The 18970-nt window shown below is 43.5% G+C and overlaps 1 protein-coding gene across 1 annotated transcript in view; it reads left to right on the forward strand.

The window, feature by feature from the left end:
• The window catches only part of TRPM4 (transient receptor potential cation channel subfamily M member 4), a 50886-nt gene that overhangs the window by 11029 nt on the left and 20887 nt on the right, over positions 1-18970 (forward strand). Inside the window, exons 5-10 of the mRNA XM_083709094.1 lie at positions 10940-11106; positions 12984-13161; positions 15583-15647; positions 16401-16583; positions 16797-16896; positions 18395-18510. Coding sequence (XP_083565220.1) covers positions 10940-11106; positions 12984-13161; positions 15583-15647; positions 16401-16583; positions 16797-16896; positions 18395-18510 — 809 coding nt within the window. The remainder of the gene's footprint in view (positions 1-10939; positions 11107-12983; positions 13162-15582; positions 15648-16400; positions 16584-16796; positions 16897-18394; positions 18511-18970) is intronic.

Below are 18970 nucleotides of genomic sequence, written 5' to 3' on the forward strand. Positions count from 1 at the left end.
CGGAAATAAAAGTTTATTTGGCAATAAAAAGCAATCTGACAGCAGGCTGGGTTGGGGGGTTGGGGGAAGACTTCTAGGAAAAATAGGTGACTGAGCAAGGCACTAAGGCTACAAGTGCCACCTGTCTTGGTGCTATTACTTGAAGTATTTAATTGAAACTCGCTAAAATGAAAGCCGTTGCTAGATAATTCTGCAATGATTCCATGTAATTCTGCAATAATTCCATGTAATTCTGCAATAATTCTGCAATAATTCTAATGAGGCTGCCCTTCAAAACGAGAAAATAAGCTGTTCTTTCCTCCTGTGTGATTAATTATTCCCACCCGGTGCACTTCTACTTGGCTTTAGTGCATTCCTTTTGTTCTGGATTTCTTTCTTAGTTTACAACGACTTTTAATGTCCTCTGGTTGGAGTATAAACAATAAGGGGAAGACAATGGCAGGAACAGGAGAGGCAACAGAGGAGGAGACTGTTGCCTGCCAGCTACTGTTTGGGTTATTTGTGTAGAAGAATTAATACAATAGGGACATTCTACTCTAAAGCAAGAGAACGTCCCTCTTTTCGTGCAAAACGTTGGAGCATGTGATCAAATCTTTGTGTGCCACTGGATATAAAATCTTTTTCATAGTTCTGTTTGGTACAGTGGTACCTTGGTTCTCAAACTTAATCCGTTCCGGAAGACCATTCCAAAACCAAAGCTTTCCAAAACCAAAGTGTTCCAAAACCAAGGCGCGCTTTCCCATAGAAAGTAATGCAAAAAAATGGATTAATCGTTCCAGACTTTAAGAAACAACCCCTAAAACAGCAATTTAACATGAATTTTACCATCTAACCAGACCATTGATCTGTAAAATGAAAGCAATAAACAATGTACTGTGGTCACACAATCAATCAGTCAGTAGCTGAACTGAGTTCCACATAGTAACACCAAAAAGAGCCACGAAAACGCAAAATAAATACAGTGGTGCCTCGGGTTACGGACTTAATTCGTTCTGGAGGTCTGTTCGTAACCCAAAACCATTCTTAACCTGAGCCACACTTTCGCTAATGGAGCCTCCCGCTACCGCCGCACCGCCAGTGCGCAATTTCTGTTCTCATTCTGGAGCAAAGTTCTTAACCCGAGGTACTACTTCTGAGTTAGTGGAGTTTGTAATCCGAAGTGTTTGTAACCCAAAGCATTTATAATAAATAATATTAATAAATTTTTATTTATACCCCGCTCTCCCTGGCCAGAGCCGAGCTCAGGGCGGCTAACACCAATAAAATTACAATAAAACACAATAGGGGAAAACAAACAAACAAACAAACAAAAAACCAGTTTATTAAAATACGGGTTAAAATACAATTTAAAATGCAGCCTCATTTTAGTCGTAGCCCATAAATCAAAACCATAAGGGGAGGGAAACATAAGGGTCAGACTGAGTCCAAACCAAAGGCCAGGCGGAACAGCTCTGTCTTGCAGGCCCTGCGGAAAGATGTCAAGTCCCACAGGGCCCTAGTATCTTGTGACAGAGCGTTCCACAAAGTCTGGGCCAGTACTGAAAAGGCCCTGACCCTAGTTGCGTTTATAACCTGAGGTACGACTGTAACAAAAACAGACACACCTCAGCATAAAGCTCAAAACAGAACTGTGGCACTCAAAACGGATGTGTGGCACTCAAATCGGAAGCGTGACACTTAAAACAGAGCACGTTTGGCTTCCGATAAAAGTTTGCGAACCGGAAACACTTACTTCCGGGTTTGCAGTGTTTGGGTTCCAAGTTGTTTGAGTACCAAGGCGTTTGAGGACCAAGGTCCCACTGTACTTGGGGTGTACTTTGGAGGCGGTATGTGTTTCCGCGGCTGCAGAAGTGTGCTCAAACAGGAGGTTGCTTTTGTACATTTCACAAGGAGGAGGGACCTGCCTGCATTGTGGAAGGCGTGATTATTGCAAAGAAAGCTTGCGTGCATGGCTGAAGGAGAAGGAAGCGACAGCTGCTGCTTCCAGAAGGGTGTTTTGTGTGCTTTTCTTATTCTTATTCCTGCCGGTGTTTATTTTTGAGAAGGAGTGCTGTGTTGGGGTGTGTTTATAGCAGCATTTGTGAGTGTACTGCATGCACTCTGCATGGGTGTAGTTATTGAGAGAGAGGAAGAGAGGGCCTGGGTACATAGTGGGACATTCTCAGCCTGGCTTGAGTGCATTTAATTTGTGAGATAGTCAGTTTATGTATGGGTCACAGGGTTGATCTTTGTCCAATAGGTGTGTCTCAAGTGAAACGATTGAGTTCCTCTGTCTTTTGTGGTCAGTTGTCAAATATAACAACAGGTTACACCTGTTAGCAAGGGGGTGGCCTAGGGGCAGGCAGCATAACGGCTGCTTTCAACAGTCCCAGGCAAGCACACCACCTTTCAATATTTAAATAAATATTGATGAAATGTGTAATGAATATTGAAAAATATATTTTAATAATAATAATATGCACAGAGATGGAAAGCAAATGTAGCTGCAACCAAGGAAGAGTGGCAGACAAAACTGATGGAGTATGCAGAAACGGCGACACTTGCCAGAAAAATAAGAAAGCAAGAGGAGATAATAATAATAATAATAATAATAATAATAATAATAATAATAATTGTTTGTTTGTTTGTTTGTTTATATCCTGCCCATCTGGATTGGCTTCCCCAGCCACTCTGGGCGGCTCCCAGCGGAATATTAAAAACACAATGAAACATCAAACATTAAAAACTTCCCTGAACAGGGCTGCCTTCAGATGTCTTCTAAAAGTCAGATAGTTGCTTATTTCTTTGACATCTGATGGGAGGACGTTCCACAGGGCGGGCGCCACTACCGAGAAGACCCTCTGCCTGGTTCCCTGTAACCTCACTTCTCGCAGTGAGGGAACAGCCACAAGGCCCTCGGAGCTGGACCTCAGTGTCCGGGCTGAACAATGGGGGGAATTTTGTGGGCTGTCTGAGGAACTATTGTAAATTGTTAGCCGTCAGAGACTGGGCAGCGGAGACCCCTTCCCCTCCTGACCCAGGGAGGAGGAAGAGGAAGACAGTATAGATTTACAACAGGGGTTTGTGGGAGGTCGCAGCTCAGAGGCAAATGAGGGGAAAAGCTGGGGAAGTCATGGGAGAGCCGGAACAACACCCGGCTGACATGTTGTCATTAGAAAGCATTCCAGACTCTCCATCTCCCAGAATCAGGCAAGCTTTAAGAGAGCAAAGAGCTCAAAGACAGAGGGCATGTTTCAGCACCCATAGAAGTGATGGATTAGTAAGTGAGAGAGACGGGGGGGGGCGGCGGAGATTCACTCAGGACAGCACCATTATCCAAGAGCAGGCATAGGCATGCTCCGGCCCACCAGATGTTTTGGGACTACAGTTCCCATCATCCCTGACCACTGGTCCTGTTAGCTAGGGATGATGGGAATTGTAGTCCCAAACATCAAGTGGGCCAGAGTTTACCTATGCCTCTATAACCTCTCTCTGTAAAGTTTGAAATAAAAAAAGGACTGTAAGAAACTTTTCCTTGTCTTTATATTTTCCTGGGCAACCAGCTGTGAGCTACTGACATTAGCAGGATTAATATAAAAACGTGCCGTAAGAATTAATTTAAGGGGAATATCAATAATTAAATTCATCTGGATATGCAGTGTTGTAAATAAAAATATGCCCTTTTCCCTTATGGGGTATCCAAGAGCCCATATAGAGTCCTTACATAGGTTCCCTATTGGTAGGAGAAAATAACAGAGGCCAACCAGAGAATATTGAGAAGCAAAGCAGCTAGTAAGCTTGATCTTTATTGATCTGTTGCAACAGGGTGCTCCCCTCACACGCAGGAGAGGAAGAGGACCTAGAACAATGGCCTGCAAGGCCTTATAAAGACTATTGAAATTGCCACCCTGTAGATCAAGCCCACCCCCAGAAACATTATGCATACATCACAGAAGGGGTGTAACCTAAGACCACCCCTCAGATACATCCCACCTACATCACAGAAATTTAAATGTTGTTTTTCTCTTGTCCTTGTTTATCTCCTGTCTGGCAGGTTACTTGATTGGATTTCCTGGGGAGCCTGGCCATTCTTTTGTAGTGGTAAAATACTTATTTCCTGGGCCAGGTCACAGGCTCACACCTTGTATCTTAAATGTGTCCTTAAGACAGGATTTGTGAGGAAAGAGACAATGGGGAGACTTTTCCATTTTGACCACGCAGAGAAACATTTGCTCAGTTTAGGAATCAAAATGGTTCCAGGTTGGCTTTCCTGTGCTGATCTATGTACATGTGGTTATGAACGTTGCCATATATCTAAAACCATAAAATTCCTATCACACTATCCCCCCTTTGGGGCTAGAATTTTTCTTAAAAATTTTTGCCCCACAAATAATAACATCGTATGTTGTAAATGGATGCCTTTGTATAAATATATCATATAAAAATAACATATGTTGCATTCTGTTACTAAATTACTTGTGGCATTCTAGCTCTTGGGAGAAACATTTTCTCAATAGTGGCTATGCTTTACATTTAGCAGGAAGGTCCACTACTGACTGAAAAATGCAGTTGGTGTTTTGTCCTTCACCATTTTTGTGTGTTTCTCAGGTGTCAAGCTAGCTCTTCTGTGGTCTCACACTGGCATAGTGCTACAGCAACACATCCTGTCTGTTGAATCCCCTCGGGGCTTTCATTTAACCTTGTCGCCTGGCATTCACCATAGCTGCCACAGGTTTGGACATATCATGAGAGAGATGTCTTTGCCCTGGCCTTTCTATGGGATTTTATTTTAGGCTGTGGTCTTGCACTCATGGGAAGTTGCTCACTTGCACTTAAAGGACCAAAAAGCTAATTGCAGCCTGGATACACTTGCCCAATTCAAACTGAGTCCAATTTGAATTTGTATTGCCTCATGGTTCTCAACTCTTCAAACCAATCTTGTTAAAAGAAAACCATTCTTAAAAAGGGCACTTGTCCAAATAAGTAAATTTAACTCTATAATGGATCATTCCTGCTAAATAAAGGCATATACACTTTTCTTGTTATCTGGGCTTTCATGGATCCTGAAGCTTCTCCTTGGTAAAATGAGTTTTAGCACATTTTAAAATGGGTAGGGAAGGTTGGCATAGTGCCAGGTGGGACAATGAAATGTGGTTATAAATTGATCTAAACATTGGACTACACAATAGTGTGAGCTATTAGAACGCATAAAATGTATGAGAATCCTCCACTGGGGTGTAAGGAATAAGACATTAAACATAAAAACAATTACACACAAAAATAGCCCCCCCCCCCTTTGTGGAAATAACACACTGTCAGACACATTTCAACATTCCTACGTAATAATACATAATACAAAAAAAACTAATTAAATATCAGTTGCTTATCTTGAGACAATTGTGATCTTCTATGCATGTATATTCTCAATGCTGGAGCACATTCTTGAGGTTCGAAAGTGAGAAAATGTCCTTGCAATTCAACTCCTCCCCCCTTTGTCAGCCCCACTCCCCCGTCAGTCTATATCCTTTGAAAGAGATAGCTGTGGGCACTTTGAAAACTTTGGTGTCTGTTGCTGCAGGTGGTGGCGAAGCTTTTTCATCATAGGTCTGTAGTAGCACATCTGTAGAAGTGACATCCTGTAAGGGGCAGGGTTTGGGGGACTTAAAAGAGTTAGAAAAAGAAGGGGCAAAAGCCCCCCGCATCTCCTTGTGGTATCTTAGCACGTTAAGCATTTTACTTATTTTATTATTATCATCACATTTTCATATAATTACTGTTATTATCTGCTAAGTTTGTTTGCTTTCCTTCATTTAGGTTTTTTTTTCATATAAAGTAAAAAATTACTCCACATGTAGAGAAAGAGAACTATAAACAATACAAGAAAGGCATCAGATTCAGAAAAGAATTGTTATTAAATAATACAAAGATATTATCAAAACAACACAGATTACTACTGGACTAAAAAATGGGAAAACAATGGAAAAAGGCTTAAAATTCAGCATGTGCTATCTGATAAGTAGAACTTGATGAAAATGACTTTCAACATGTGATGGACATGTCCCCAAAGTCACACACACACACACACACACACACACACTGACCTATGAGGAACCAAAAAATAAATGCTAAGACACAATTTTTTAAAGAAACCTGAAGTAACCTGAAGTAATCTGTTTTGGCATTCTAACAACCCAATGAAAAACTGATTAATAAATGAACAGATTATTTGTAACCTAAAAAAGTGTCAAAGCCACAAAGAGATAGAGGGAAATAAACTAATATAGCAGGGATTCAGACTTGTTTTGCTGAAAAGAAAGAAAGTGACTGTTTGGCTTTAAGGGAAGAAAGATGAAAAGAAATACAAATGCAATTACTTTTTATACAGTATTTAAATCACTGTTTGCATCCCCTCATTATCATTCGTGCTGTGGGAGAAAAGAAGGGACAAACACTTTGTTAATGGGGTTCACATATCCTGTTAAAAGGGAAAATTATTTCATGTGAGAAGTCAGTCAGGAAATGCTGTTCCTAAAATGCATAGGCATACACACACACACAAAAAAACCTGTTATAAAATTTAAATCCCATTGGGGAGGCAAACTACTCAAGAGAGGAACTCACAGTGGGAGTGCTTTGATATTTACCTGTGAAAAGAATTTGGCATGTTAGATTTGAAACTTGGCAACCTCTTGATTAAGTAGCCCTTGGAGCAAAAGACACATTAAGGGTGATTTCCCTCAATGGTTCCAAGTTTTACATAAGGAAATTTGGATAGGTTTCTCCCTGCAAGGACACGCTCTGCAAACCTCCTCTCCCCCCTTTCCCCCCCTCCTTCCTTCCTCTCTCTCTCTCTCTCTCTCTCTTTTTTAGCCTCTGTGCATGTGCAGAGTTCATGTCTCAGCAAACCTTATATACTATTGAAAATGAATCCTTTGGCTAAATTACCATTTGAATAAGGGAAGGGAAGGGTATGGAGTAGATTTTAAAAATAGGGTTAGATTTTTAAACAAAAAAGAGAAACTGAGCAATTAAAGTATTCAATAAAGTTAGCAATTGTAGCTGAAGCAAAAGGGACTGCTTCCTTTGTGTACAGGAAAGGGCTAATATCCCTCTGGCCATTCGCGGAACTATCTGCCACGCCCTTATATATGGGGAAAAAATGGCCAGAGAGTCAGACTTCATAAGATTTTTAACATTCTGTCATTTCAGCCTTACCATTTGCAGACAAAATTTTCCTGCCCTTTATTTACAGGATTGGTCAAGGCTACTCTACTTGATTATATGAATTTGTATGTGCTTAAACTTTGAGTAGACTTTTAAGTCTGATTTTTGTAAATAATAGACAAAATGATAAACACTGTAATCACTTAAATGCCTGATATCACTAGTTCTGCTTCAAAACATCACGGCTTTCACCTCTCACCTTTAAAAAACAAAGAGCAAATCTGGGCTAAATTTCAACTCATCAGCCAAAAATTGGGAAAGTTGAAAGGGACCTGGGGTCATCTAGTCCAACCCTAAAATACAGGGTTCATAGCAAGATTTGTACTACCAGAAACACGCACATACTTATGTACACAGACACAACTGGGGAAGAGACCACAAGCCATGCGCCTATCACAAGCCATGCGCCTATCATGTACTAAGGAAGAGGAAAATAAAAGTACCCAACTTTATACAGAACCCTTTTAGCAGATCTTGAGACTAGTTTGAGTTTACTTCCTTAGACGTGCAAGTTCCTTAGAGTGCAAGTTCCTAGACAAATGATTTCCCAAGATAGGGAGAGGATCTCTTATAAAGCATAGTTAAAACAGCCATAGATTTGATTTAAAAGGAATACAAAAGTGACAATTTTTCCTTAACTTGCAGAGGAATAGTAAGCCTAATCTGAATTTGCAGAGGAATAGTAATCTATGCCTCCCCCTTTTGCAGTTTCCTTTAAAGGAAGCTTACTCGGGTGTAAAATTACCTGGCACAGAAGTAAGAAGAAAAAAACCCTGAAAGAGACAGAATGAAATAAGGGGGGGGGGGCATTTTCTAAGAAAAAAGGCCAGGAAGTCTTATAGAGACTGATATCAGGAGCCTTACAATAACTCTTCTGTCCAACCAAATCAAAGTTAAAACTGGACTCAGATATTTTTCTTAGAAGGAAGACCATACTTTCATAGGCATATGCTTAATGAAGTACATACAAGGAGGAAGACTCTTTTGAGCCTCTCTCAAATAACAAACATTTACGGTATTTTTATATATATATATATAAAACATAACAAATAACAAACACTTCATTCTCATTTTTGTCTTGTTTAAGATTGATAAGGCCCAACATGGCTTTCTTAGATTTAAAATTTTGGAGCAAGCTTGCATTTTTATTTTAGATGGCACATTTAAGATAAGCAGCTGCTGGATGTTACCTAAGTACAATTTAAACACTGGAAAAATGTTTCTTAAACACAAATTGAAGGGGACTGTCAGAGTCCAGGCCAGAAATAAGCACCAACTGGGCTTCTTTCCCATCAGGAGTCTGCAGGTTCATTTCTTTTGATTGAGGTGCACCCATTTTAAGAATTTTAATAGCGCTAGCTTTTACTTTTATACTGCAGCCGGGGTTTTATCCCCACTTTTTCAGGAAACACAATAAATAACCCACAGTAGACTCAATTTGGACAACTCCGAGAATTAGTACTGTGACACACCGCCGTTCGTCTGGCCTGACTTACTAGGCTGGTACAGCTGTTGGCCTTTCCTGGCTACTAAGCTAACAGTGCGGTCAGCGATCTCAAACCCCCCCTTTGGTCATTACTCAGCCAGGGAGCCCACAGCAACCTCCTGCCTCTTACAATCTAACCTGAGAGTTCCCTACTGGACGCTTGCGTAGCGCAGTGCCAGATTGGGACTCAGAAATGACAAAGAAGGAAAGGAATCAGGTGCCCTTGCTTTCTCTGCTCACAGGTCATCTCTAACAAAGATCGCCATGGCAGAGGTGCGGCTGCACCTGGGAGTTATAGTTTTCATTACAGAAGAAAAAGCACGACCTTTTTTCTGGGCAAAACTCCGAAGGAATAGGTCAGCATATAGACTGTAGAAGGGAAATGAAAGAAGTCACACACAACTTTTGCCTGGGCATACTCCGAAGGGCTAGGGCTGGTGTTGAGATCAAGGGGACAGAAAGGAGGAGAAGGCAATTTTTAGATGAGGAAAAAGTAGAAATTTTAGATTTGAAGGGAAAAGGAAGAGTTAAAGAATTTTGGTTGCTGTGGTTTAGAGAACCCAACCCAACCCAACCCACTGACTGGTTGTTTAAGGCCGGCCTGATCAAGCGTTGCTTCCTCTGGTTAGCCCCGCTGAACCTCCAGTTATTTCCAGACCCTGGGATCGATGGAAGACTGGCTATTCCTCCTGGCAAACTGCCTGGTGCGCGCTGGATAACCAGTCCTTCCTCGCTTCCAGAATCCGGGTAACCAAAAGTCCCTTCGTGCGTGGTCGCCATCTGTTGTAAATAAAAATATGCCCTTTTCCCTTATGGGGTATCCAAGAGCCCATATAGAGTCCTTACATAGGTTCCCTATTGGTAGGAGAAAATAACAGAGGCCAACCAGAGAATATTGAGAAGCAAAGCAGCTAGTAAGCTTGATCTTTATTGATCTGTTGCAACAGGGTGCTCCCCTCACACGCAGGAGAGGAAGAGGACCTAGAACAATGGCCTGCAAGGCCTTATAAAGACTATTGAAATTGCCACCCTGTAGATCAAGCCCACCCCCAGAAACATTATGCATACATCACAGAAGGGGTGTAACCTAAGACCACCCCTCAGATACATCCCACCTACATCACAGAAATTTAAATGTTGTTTTTCTCTTGTCCTTGTTTATCTCCTGTCTGGCAGGTTACTTGATTGGATTTCCTGGGGAGCCTGGCCATTCTTTTGTAGTGGTAAAATACTTATTTCCTGGGCCAGGTCACAGGCTCACACCTTGTATCTTAAATGTGTCCTTAAGACAGGATTTGTGAGGAAAGAGACAATGGGGAGACTTTTCCATTTTGACCACGCAGAGAAACATTTGCTCAGTTTAGGAATCAAAATGGTTCCAGGTTGGCTTTCCTGTGCTGATCTATGTACATGTGGTTATGAACGTTGCCATATATCTAAAACCATAAAATTCCTATCACAGCAGTAATAAAGGATAAAACGTAAGTAAGCAAAGAAGGGGGGAGGGGAGCCAATTTAAGGACTTGTTTATTTCTATTGGATTTTTTTATCGTTTGTTTGTTTGTTTGTTTATTCTTTTCAAGTTTGTGCATTTCACTAATTTTACAATCATTTTGACATTTCAGAACTTGACTTCCTTCCCCCTCTTTCTGCAGTTCCTTAAATTTGTCTTTAATATCTTCCAAATTAACCCAATTTACTAATTTATTCATCATCTCTAAATATATACTCTTATAAAACTGCAGGGTATTACAATAATGTTTTTATCTGTTTATAATTTATCTGTAAATACTCAATATACCATTTCCATTCTTTTGTAAAAAATAATAATTGTTATCTTGATTTCTTATTCTTCCGGTAACTTTCTCCATTTCTGCATATTCCGTAAGTTTTTGTATCTATTCTTCCTTTCCTGTGACTTCTGCTTCTTTCCATTTAGGGGTAAGTAACATTCTTGCCACTGTAGTAGCATACATGAATAAGTTCCTATACATTTTAGGTAGTTCTGTCCCTAGAATTCCCAAATTATAGGGACAGATATGCAATTTTGGCTATGTAATTTTGTGTAAAATTATTTGTAAAATGGCAAAATGATGATAATAATAATAATAACAATAATAATAATAATAATAATAATAATAATAATAATAATAATAATAATGTTTTATTTCCAAGACCATACTTTATTTTTATTTTTTCGTAACATACGCCACTTTTATAATGCACACACACTTTGCCGCTTTTACACAGGTGCCTGGATTATGACTGGTGGATTGCAGGCTGGCGTCGGACGCCATGTTGGGGAAGCTGTGAGGGACCACACGACCGCTAGTTCTAACCCCAGCACCCATGTGGTGGCGATGGGCATTGCTCCGTGGGGCATCGTCGAGCAGCGCCAATGTCTTGTGAACCCCAAGGTATTGCAGAGGGGAATGACAGAGAAGACCGCAAATGGTACAGAGGTGATGGGATGGGCATGGAAGACACAGCAGGTTATTTAGGTCTTTCTGTCAGGGCGGGGAGGGCCAAGCAATAACTCACATGGTGTCAGTGAACTCTCTTTATTCAAAGAAATGAAATCAGCTCAGGAGGATAGGTCTTGTGAGCGCAGCAACTCTTCCCGGTCAATCTTGCCCAAATGAAGCAAGTACTGTATTTTTCACTCTATAAGACGCACCTGACCATAAGACGCGCCTAGTTTTAGAGGAGGAGAACAAGAAAAAATTTTCTCTCTCTCTGTGTGCAGCGCCTCTCCAGCAAAGCGGGAGGAGAAATGGAAGGGGCTCCATTTCTCCTGCCGCTTTGCTGAAGGGGCGCTGCGTAGCTCTCCCTCTCTGCGCAGCGCCTCTCCAGCGAAGCGAAGTTAGAACAGCAATCCCTCTTGCTGTTCTGGCTTCTGGGATAGCTGTGCCAACCCCTTTCAGGGCAGGGGGAGCGTTCCTCCTGTTGCCCTGAAGAGGCTTCGCGCGGCTATCCCTGAAGCCAGTAGGGCAAGAGGGATCGGTCCGCACTGATCCCTCTTGCTCTCCTGGCTTCAGCGAAAGCTGTGCAGCCCGCATTCGCTCCATAAGATGCACACACATTTCCCCTTACTTTTTAGGAGGGGAAAGGTGCGTCTTAAAGAGCGAAAAATGCGGTAGTCAGGAGTGAAGGTCACCACCTTCCCACAAGTGCCCAAGTCTCCTCCCTCCCTGGGTTGCTTCGGAGCAATCTGAGACTACCATGCCTTGTCTGTCTTTGCTGTGTCCTCTTCACACCTCTTTGGGTTCTGGGATGCCAGCAAGGAGGGGATCTGGGCTGGGACTCCTTGGCTTCTTCACCAGCTGGCCTCTTCTCTGCATCTTGGCCAGCCTCTGCTTCTGCTTCTGCTTCTGGACTGCTCTCTGCCACAGGCTCTCCCTGCTCACTAAACCCTGCTACCTCTTCAGCTTCCGACACCTCTCCTGCTCCCAGTCTTCTCCCTCTTCCTCCTCTGACCATACATCATCACCCCATCACCAACCCCCGGGCTCTGAGCCTTCTTCCCTTGGGGGTTCCCCATCTGGTGCCTCCCACTTCTCCTCTGCATCCAACTATTATATTAATAAGAAATTATTATTTATACCCCACCCATCTGGCTGGGTCTTCCCAGCCTCTCTGGACAGCTCCCAACAGAATATTAAAAACACGATACATCAGACATTAAAAACTTCCCTAAACAGGGCTCCCTTCAAATGTCTTCTAAAAGTCAAATAGTTGTTTGTCTCCTTGACATCTGGTGGGAGGGCATTCCACAGGCGGGCGCCACCACCAAGAAGGCCCTCTGCCTGGTTCCCCATAACCCCAGTTCTCACAGTGAGGGAACCACCAGAAGGCCCTTGGCGCTGGACCTCAGTGTCCTGGCTGAACGATGGGGGTGGAGACGCTCCTTCAGGTATACTGGGCTGAGGCCATTTAGGGCAGACATAGGAAAACTTGGCCCTTCAGATGTTTGGGGACTACAACTCCCATCATCCCTAGCTAACAGGACCAGTGGTCAGGGATGGTGGGAGTTGTAGTCTCAAAATATCTGGAGAGCCGTGTTTACCTATGGCTGGTTTCAGGCTTTAAAGGTCAGCACCAACACTTGGATTTGTTCCCGGAAACGTATTGGGAACCAATGTAGGTCTTTCAGGACCGGTGTTATGTGGTCTCGGCGGCCACTCCCAGTCGCCAGTCTAGCTGCCGCATTCTGGATTAGTTGTAGTTTCTGGGTCACTTTCAATTTCCCTGGCACCTTCCTTCATTTGCTCCCTCTTTTTCCCTCCTTCTGCAGGGTTTGTTCCCAGCACTTTATCCCAGGACAGTCCCTTCTGCCCCTTACTGCCCTCTGGATGCCAACCACTCTGCCTTCTTCTTGGTGGACAACGGGACGCAGGGCAGGGTGGGTGGCGAGGCCTCCTTCCGTGCCCGCCTGGAACGCTACATTGCCCAGCAGAAAGTGGGAGCTGGCGGTAAGGCACTTTCCCCGAACGCAAGGATTGTATTTCCTTGGCTTACCTTGGTGTGGGTGGCAACTTCCACAGCCTCAAAAGAGGAATTGCATGAGGAGGAGAGGCCAAGTTTATTTCTTTCAAGAAAAGGAAGTTAACGTTTGCATATGATGCTGTATTTGTACAGTTGCAGATTTAGAGGTGATTTCTGTAATTTAGATTTAAATTCATAGATAGTCTATCTGAAAAAATAAACCGAGAATTGAATTTGTATCAAAATGGGAGGCCTTCAGATCATACCTTAAACAAAATTATACCGTGTTAAAATCTTTTGAGTGATCCCAGCAGTTTTTATTAATTGCTTATATGAATATAAACATTTATAAATTGTGAAAATATTAAACATAAAAAATGGTATTTCGATATGGCAGTAAATTTATGTAAAAAGAATTAAGGAATAAATGGCAAGTAAGGTATAAAAGATAATGAGATTTTTTTTTACTTTTATTGTAGCATGAAATTGTAATCATAAATTGTTGTCAAAAATTTTATCTTAATAACAGATTGTGTAAATTTCATTTTCTTTCCTTTTCCCTCCCCTCTTAAGTTGTACCCCCTTTTCAGTATTGTTCACTTTTTTGGGGGGGGTATGTAATAAGCATGGAAATAAAATAAAAATTTAAAAAAACGAAAAACAAAAGAAAGTTAAATTCAAATACAATACATTGGGATGTGTGTGATGCTGGTCCTACTCAGAGTAGACCAATTGAAATTCTGTTTAATAATAATAATAATAATAATAATAATAATAATAATAATTTATTAGTTATACCCCACCCATCTGGCTGGGTTTCCCCAGCCACTCTGGGCAGCTTCCAACAGAAGATTAAAAATACATTAAAACACCAGTCATTAAAAACTTCCCTAAACAGGGCTGCCTTCAGATGTCTTCTAAACGTCAGATAGTTTATTCAGGTTCCTGCCCCAGGTGTCCTCAGCTGCACCGCTTATTACTGCTGCTTCTGTTTTATGTTAGCCTAGCGACAACAGCAGTGAGCTTCCTCAGAGACACAAACCTTTGCAGAGGGAAAGCCCTCGTATCGCTTAAATGAGCCAAGCGGTGCCAGACCTGGTGGTGGGAAGGTCTGGTGCAGTGCCCCCTTAGGAAAAGGGCCTGTCTCTCACATCCCTAGGGGTGAGGCCTGATTTTTCTCCAACTTGGCAAACCTGTTCTGTATCCCTTTAGCCCATAAATGACGGAATGTTTTCTTGAGCAAACTACTTTGTCAGCTCAGGAGAAGGCTGAAGATTAGGAGGACCTTACTCTCTAACGTCAAAGTTTCTACACGGAGGATGTTGTTGTTGTTTTTTGTATTGGAGGAATATTCAGTTTGTGCTCCCCCCCCCCAATCTGTTGTTTGAAATAGCAGGTTCAGGCACAGTATTGCCACCTTAGCGAGGCCAGAGTTTGCTGCCTCATTAACTAATACAGTGGTACCTCGGTTGTCGAACGTAATCCGTTCCAGAAAACTGTTCGACTTCCGAAACAACTGAGGCGCAATGGGCTGCCGGCAAAGGGAATGGAGAAAATTGAAAAATGCGCCTCAGAAGCCGTTCAACTTCTGAGTCGCGTATGAAAACGGAAGCATTCACTTCTGGGTTTTCGGCGTTCGAAAACTGAAACGTTTGGCTTCTGAGACGCTCGAAAACCGAGGTACCACTGTACGCATTTACAGTGGATGCTCGGGTCGTTAACATGGCCTGTGCGGGATGCACATTCGCAACCCGCAGCGTTCGCAATCCGGATCTGCGCATCTGTGCATGCACAGGTTGTGATTTAGTGCTTCTGTGCATGCACGACTGCCGTTCCGGTACTTCTGGGTTTCGGTGGGTCCGTAACCCGAAAAAAGACAACCTGAAGCGTCTGTGACCCGAGGTATGACTGTACCCCGAATTCTGTGGCTGCTACACTTCCAGACCCCTGGCCAGCTTCCCCTCTGATAGATTTCCATCCTGGTATCCCAAAATATATGGGACGCGGTTGGCACTGTGGATTAAACCACAAAGCCTAGGGCTTGCTGATCAGAAGGTCGGCGGTTCGAATCCCCTATGACAGGGTGAGCTCCCGTTGCTCGGTCCCTGCTCCTGCCCACCTAGCAGTTCGAAAGCACGTCAAAGTGCAAGTAGATAAATGGTGTTTCCATGCACTGCTCTGGTTCGCCAGAAGTGGCTTAGTCATGCTGGCCACATGACCCGGAATCTGTATGCCAGCTCCCTCGGCCAGTAAAGCAAGATGAGCGCTGCAACCCCAGAGTTGGTCATGACTGGACCTAATGGTCAGGGGTCCCTTTACCTTTATCCCAAAATATTGGTCCCTTGTTTTGCCCTGTATCATTAGGTTTCTCTTGTGTAATTTCCTTATCTCACTGCTGTTGCCCGCAGGTGCTGGGAGTATTGAAATTCCTGTGTTGCTGCTGCTCATCAGCGGGGACTCGGCTATGTTCAAGGTAATGGGCGTGAGAGCTTGTGAAGGGAAGTGGGACGGGGAGAGAGTTGCATACCCCTCAACTGTCCTGGGAAAAACAGGACACCCTGCTTTTTTGCACGAGAGCACGTCAGCCATTTTGGGTGCTGTGATATTGCATTGGGGGGGGGGAATCTTTTGGGAAGGACTGCAATCTCACACGGGATCACGTGACTCGCCCAGGAGTGTGGCCCGCAAGCTCCATCCTGGCTCTTGGCCTGGACCTGTTGGAGGGTATGGGCTTGCAGGAGACACCCAGTCCTAAAAGAACGAGCTGTTGGGAAGGAGAGACGCAGGTGAAGAGGTCGCTGTGAACGTGGTAAAAGGGGCAGTAGGAAGTGAGGTGGACAGACTCGAGGTTAGCCAGATCTACAGTGGAAACCCGGTAGTCAAACGTAATCCGTTCCGGAAGACCGTTCAGCTTCCAAAATGTTCGACAACCGAGGCGCAAAGGGAGAATGTCAATTTCAATGGTGAAAATAGAAAAACACACCGCACAAGACGTTCGACTTCCGAGGCGCATTCAGAAATGGAAGTGATTACTTATGGGTTTTTGGAATTCGAAAACTGAAACGTTCAGCTTCCGAGACACTCGAAAGCTGAGGTTCTATTGCATTTTTGCATTTAACAGAGAGAACCTGAAATATCCCTAGTGTCCACTGGCCCAAAACAATTCATGGCCCCTGGCTTTGTAGGCTCCTGAGGGGCTCATCTTCTGTCTTGTTCTTTCCCTCAGCGCGTCTCTGATGCGGTCCATGCCTCCATCCCTTGCCTGCTCTTGGCAGGAACCGGAGGAGCAGCTGACTGCTTAGCTGGGTTGCTGCAGGAGACACAGCCTGGAGAGCCCATGAAGGCCCTGGCGATGAAAAAAATGCAGGGGAAGTTCCCCGCCGAAGAACTGGAGGACTTGGCAGAGGAGGTAGGATCCAGAACTGCAACTCCTCGCCCCTTCACAACTTACTCTTTCTCCATGGGCTTCCCAGAGCTCACATTCCTTCCTATGAGGTTTTGAGACTTCCCACTACCAGTCCTCAGGGTTGTGGGCACTTGAAGATCTCTCTCTGGGGAAGGGAATCTTGTTTTCTCTCATAGATCTCCAAGACAATGCTTCTTCTTTTTTCCCCCTTCACAGGTGGAGCAAATTGGGGCTCTAAGGGAACTGGTCACCGTCTATTCAGACCAGGAGGGTCTCGAGGAGTTTGAGACTGTCCTTCTCCAAGCGCTGGTGAAAGGTGAATACCCTACAGCAGATAATAATAATAATAATAATAATAATAATAATAATAATAATAATAATAATAATAAATTATTTATATCCCGCCCTCCCCAGCCGAAGCCGGGCTCAGGGCAGCTAACAACAATAAAATAGTACAACATTCTAAAATCATTTCATTATAAAATTAAGATAACTCTGGCTGATCCGTGGCTTTGGGGTTTACCACCCCAATCAACCTCTTCTCGCGTTGGATATTTCCTAAATATAAAAGTGGGCTGTAGAAGTTTTATACAAACTCCTTTTCAGTCAATGGTTCCTACTAACCTTCAGTCCTGAGCTCTGAAAAATAACCCAATCATGGAAGTTAGCTAACATTCCAGAAAGTCCTTTGCTCGGTGGTTGAGGGAAATTCTGGGGCGGCACCAACATCATAAAGAAGGGACCTTCAGATGTGGTGCCTGTCTGGCCCTTGCAATATTTTAAAAGTTAACATGGGCTGGATATGAACCACAAAAGGAAGTCAGCCAGGACTGAGATTTGCTGAACATTCCCAACTTGCATTTAATTGTTTGAGGGTTGTAGCCATCTAAGTTCTACTTAGAGTTAGCCCACTGAAATTAATGAACATAAGTTGACCCTGTCCAGAAGCTGCAATAGGTTTACCCTGAGTTGGACTAGCATTGATGACACGCCAACCCTAAATGTTGCTTTCAATATAGAAATCAAATAATTAAAATACAGTGGTGCCCCGCAAGACGAACGCCTCGCAAGACGGAAAACCCGCTAGACGAAAGGGTTTTCCGTTTTGGAGGCACTTCGCAAAACGAATTTCCCTATGGGCTTGCTTCACAAGACGAAATGTCTTACGAGTTCCTGCGGGGTTTTTTCCCCTCCCCCCCCTTTTTCTAAGCAGCTAAGCCGCTTATCAGCTGATCCGCTAAGCTGATAAGCCGCTAAAAGCCGCTAAACCGCTAATAGCGCTAATCCGCTAAGCTGTCAATGGGCTTGCTTCGCAAGACGAAAAAACCGCTATACGAAGAGACTCACAGAACGGATTAATTTCATCTTGCAAGCCACCAGTGTAAGTTGACGCATTGTAAGCAACATATTGGCATGGTATCAATTATTATATCAATGTAAGCCACAAAAGTACTCAAAATGTCCCATAAACATTTTGATCAGATCTGTTAAAACAGTTTAAGAATCCATCCCAGTTGTTTTTTTTTAAAAAAAAGTTTCTACCCCATCGTCTTATTTCATATTATATAGTTTGGGGTTCAATTTCTGTAGCTAATCCAAGCCAAGTAACCCTGGTGTTTCATTTCAAAACTAAGTCTTTCCCATAGACATCTCCTCCTTGCAAAGATCTCATCTCCCTTTCCTGAGAATTTATCCTCTCCCTCCCAAGGATTCCCTTCTCCTCACACCCACCACCCTCTCCCCATTTACGGTGCTGCAGAGGGAGACAACAGAATCCAAGGCTAAGGAGGTCTCTCCTTCTCCCCTCATTTCAGCCTGTAAACAATCGCGCGAGGCCACCTGCTACCTGGATGAGCTGCACCTGGCGGTGGCCTGGAACCGTGTGGACATTGCTAGCACCGAGTTGTTCCGGGGGGATGTTGACTGGGAGGTGAGTCAGCAGAGAAAGAGGCGAGAGGATGAAAGCAAAGGCAGAGAAGACATGGAGGAGGGGACTTTTGGGGAGCAGCAAGGAGGCCGGGTGCAGACTAGGGCTGGGTGATATGTCAATATGTTATGAGAAAAATATTGCTCCCTTTCCTTTATGGGGTGTCTAAGAGCCCATATAGAGTCCTTAAGTTGGTTCTCTATCAGTAGGAGAAACTAACAGAGGCCAACCAGAGAATATTGAGAAGCAAAGCAGCTAATAAGCTTGATCTTTATTAAACTGTTGCAACAGGGTCCCCTGCTCACCCCACGCAGGGAGGGAGGAGAGGAACCCAGAACATCAGTGCGCAAGCTCTTATATAGACTTTTGAAATTGCCCACCCTGTAGCTCAAGACCCCCCCCAAAAAAAAACATCATACATACATCACAGAAAGAGGTGGTCCCCAGCAGAAATTTGAGTGTG

This window comes from Podarcis gaigeae (assembly GCF_964106915.1).
Source record: "Podarcis gaigeae genome assembly, chromosome: 13".
NCBI lineage: Eukaryota > Metazoa > Chordata > Lepidosauria > Squamata > Lacertidae > Podarcis > Podarcis gaigeae.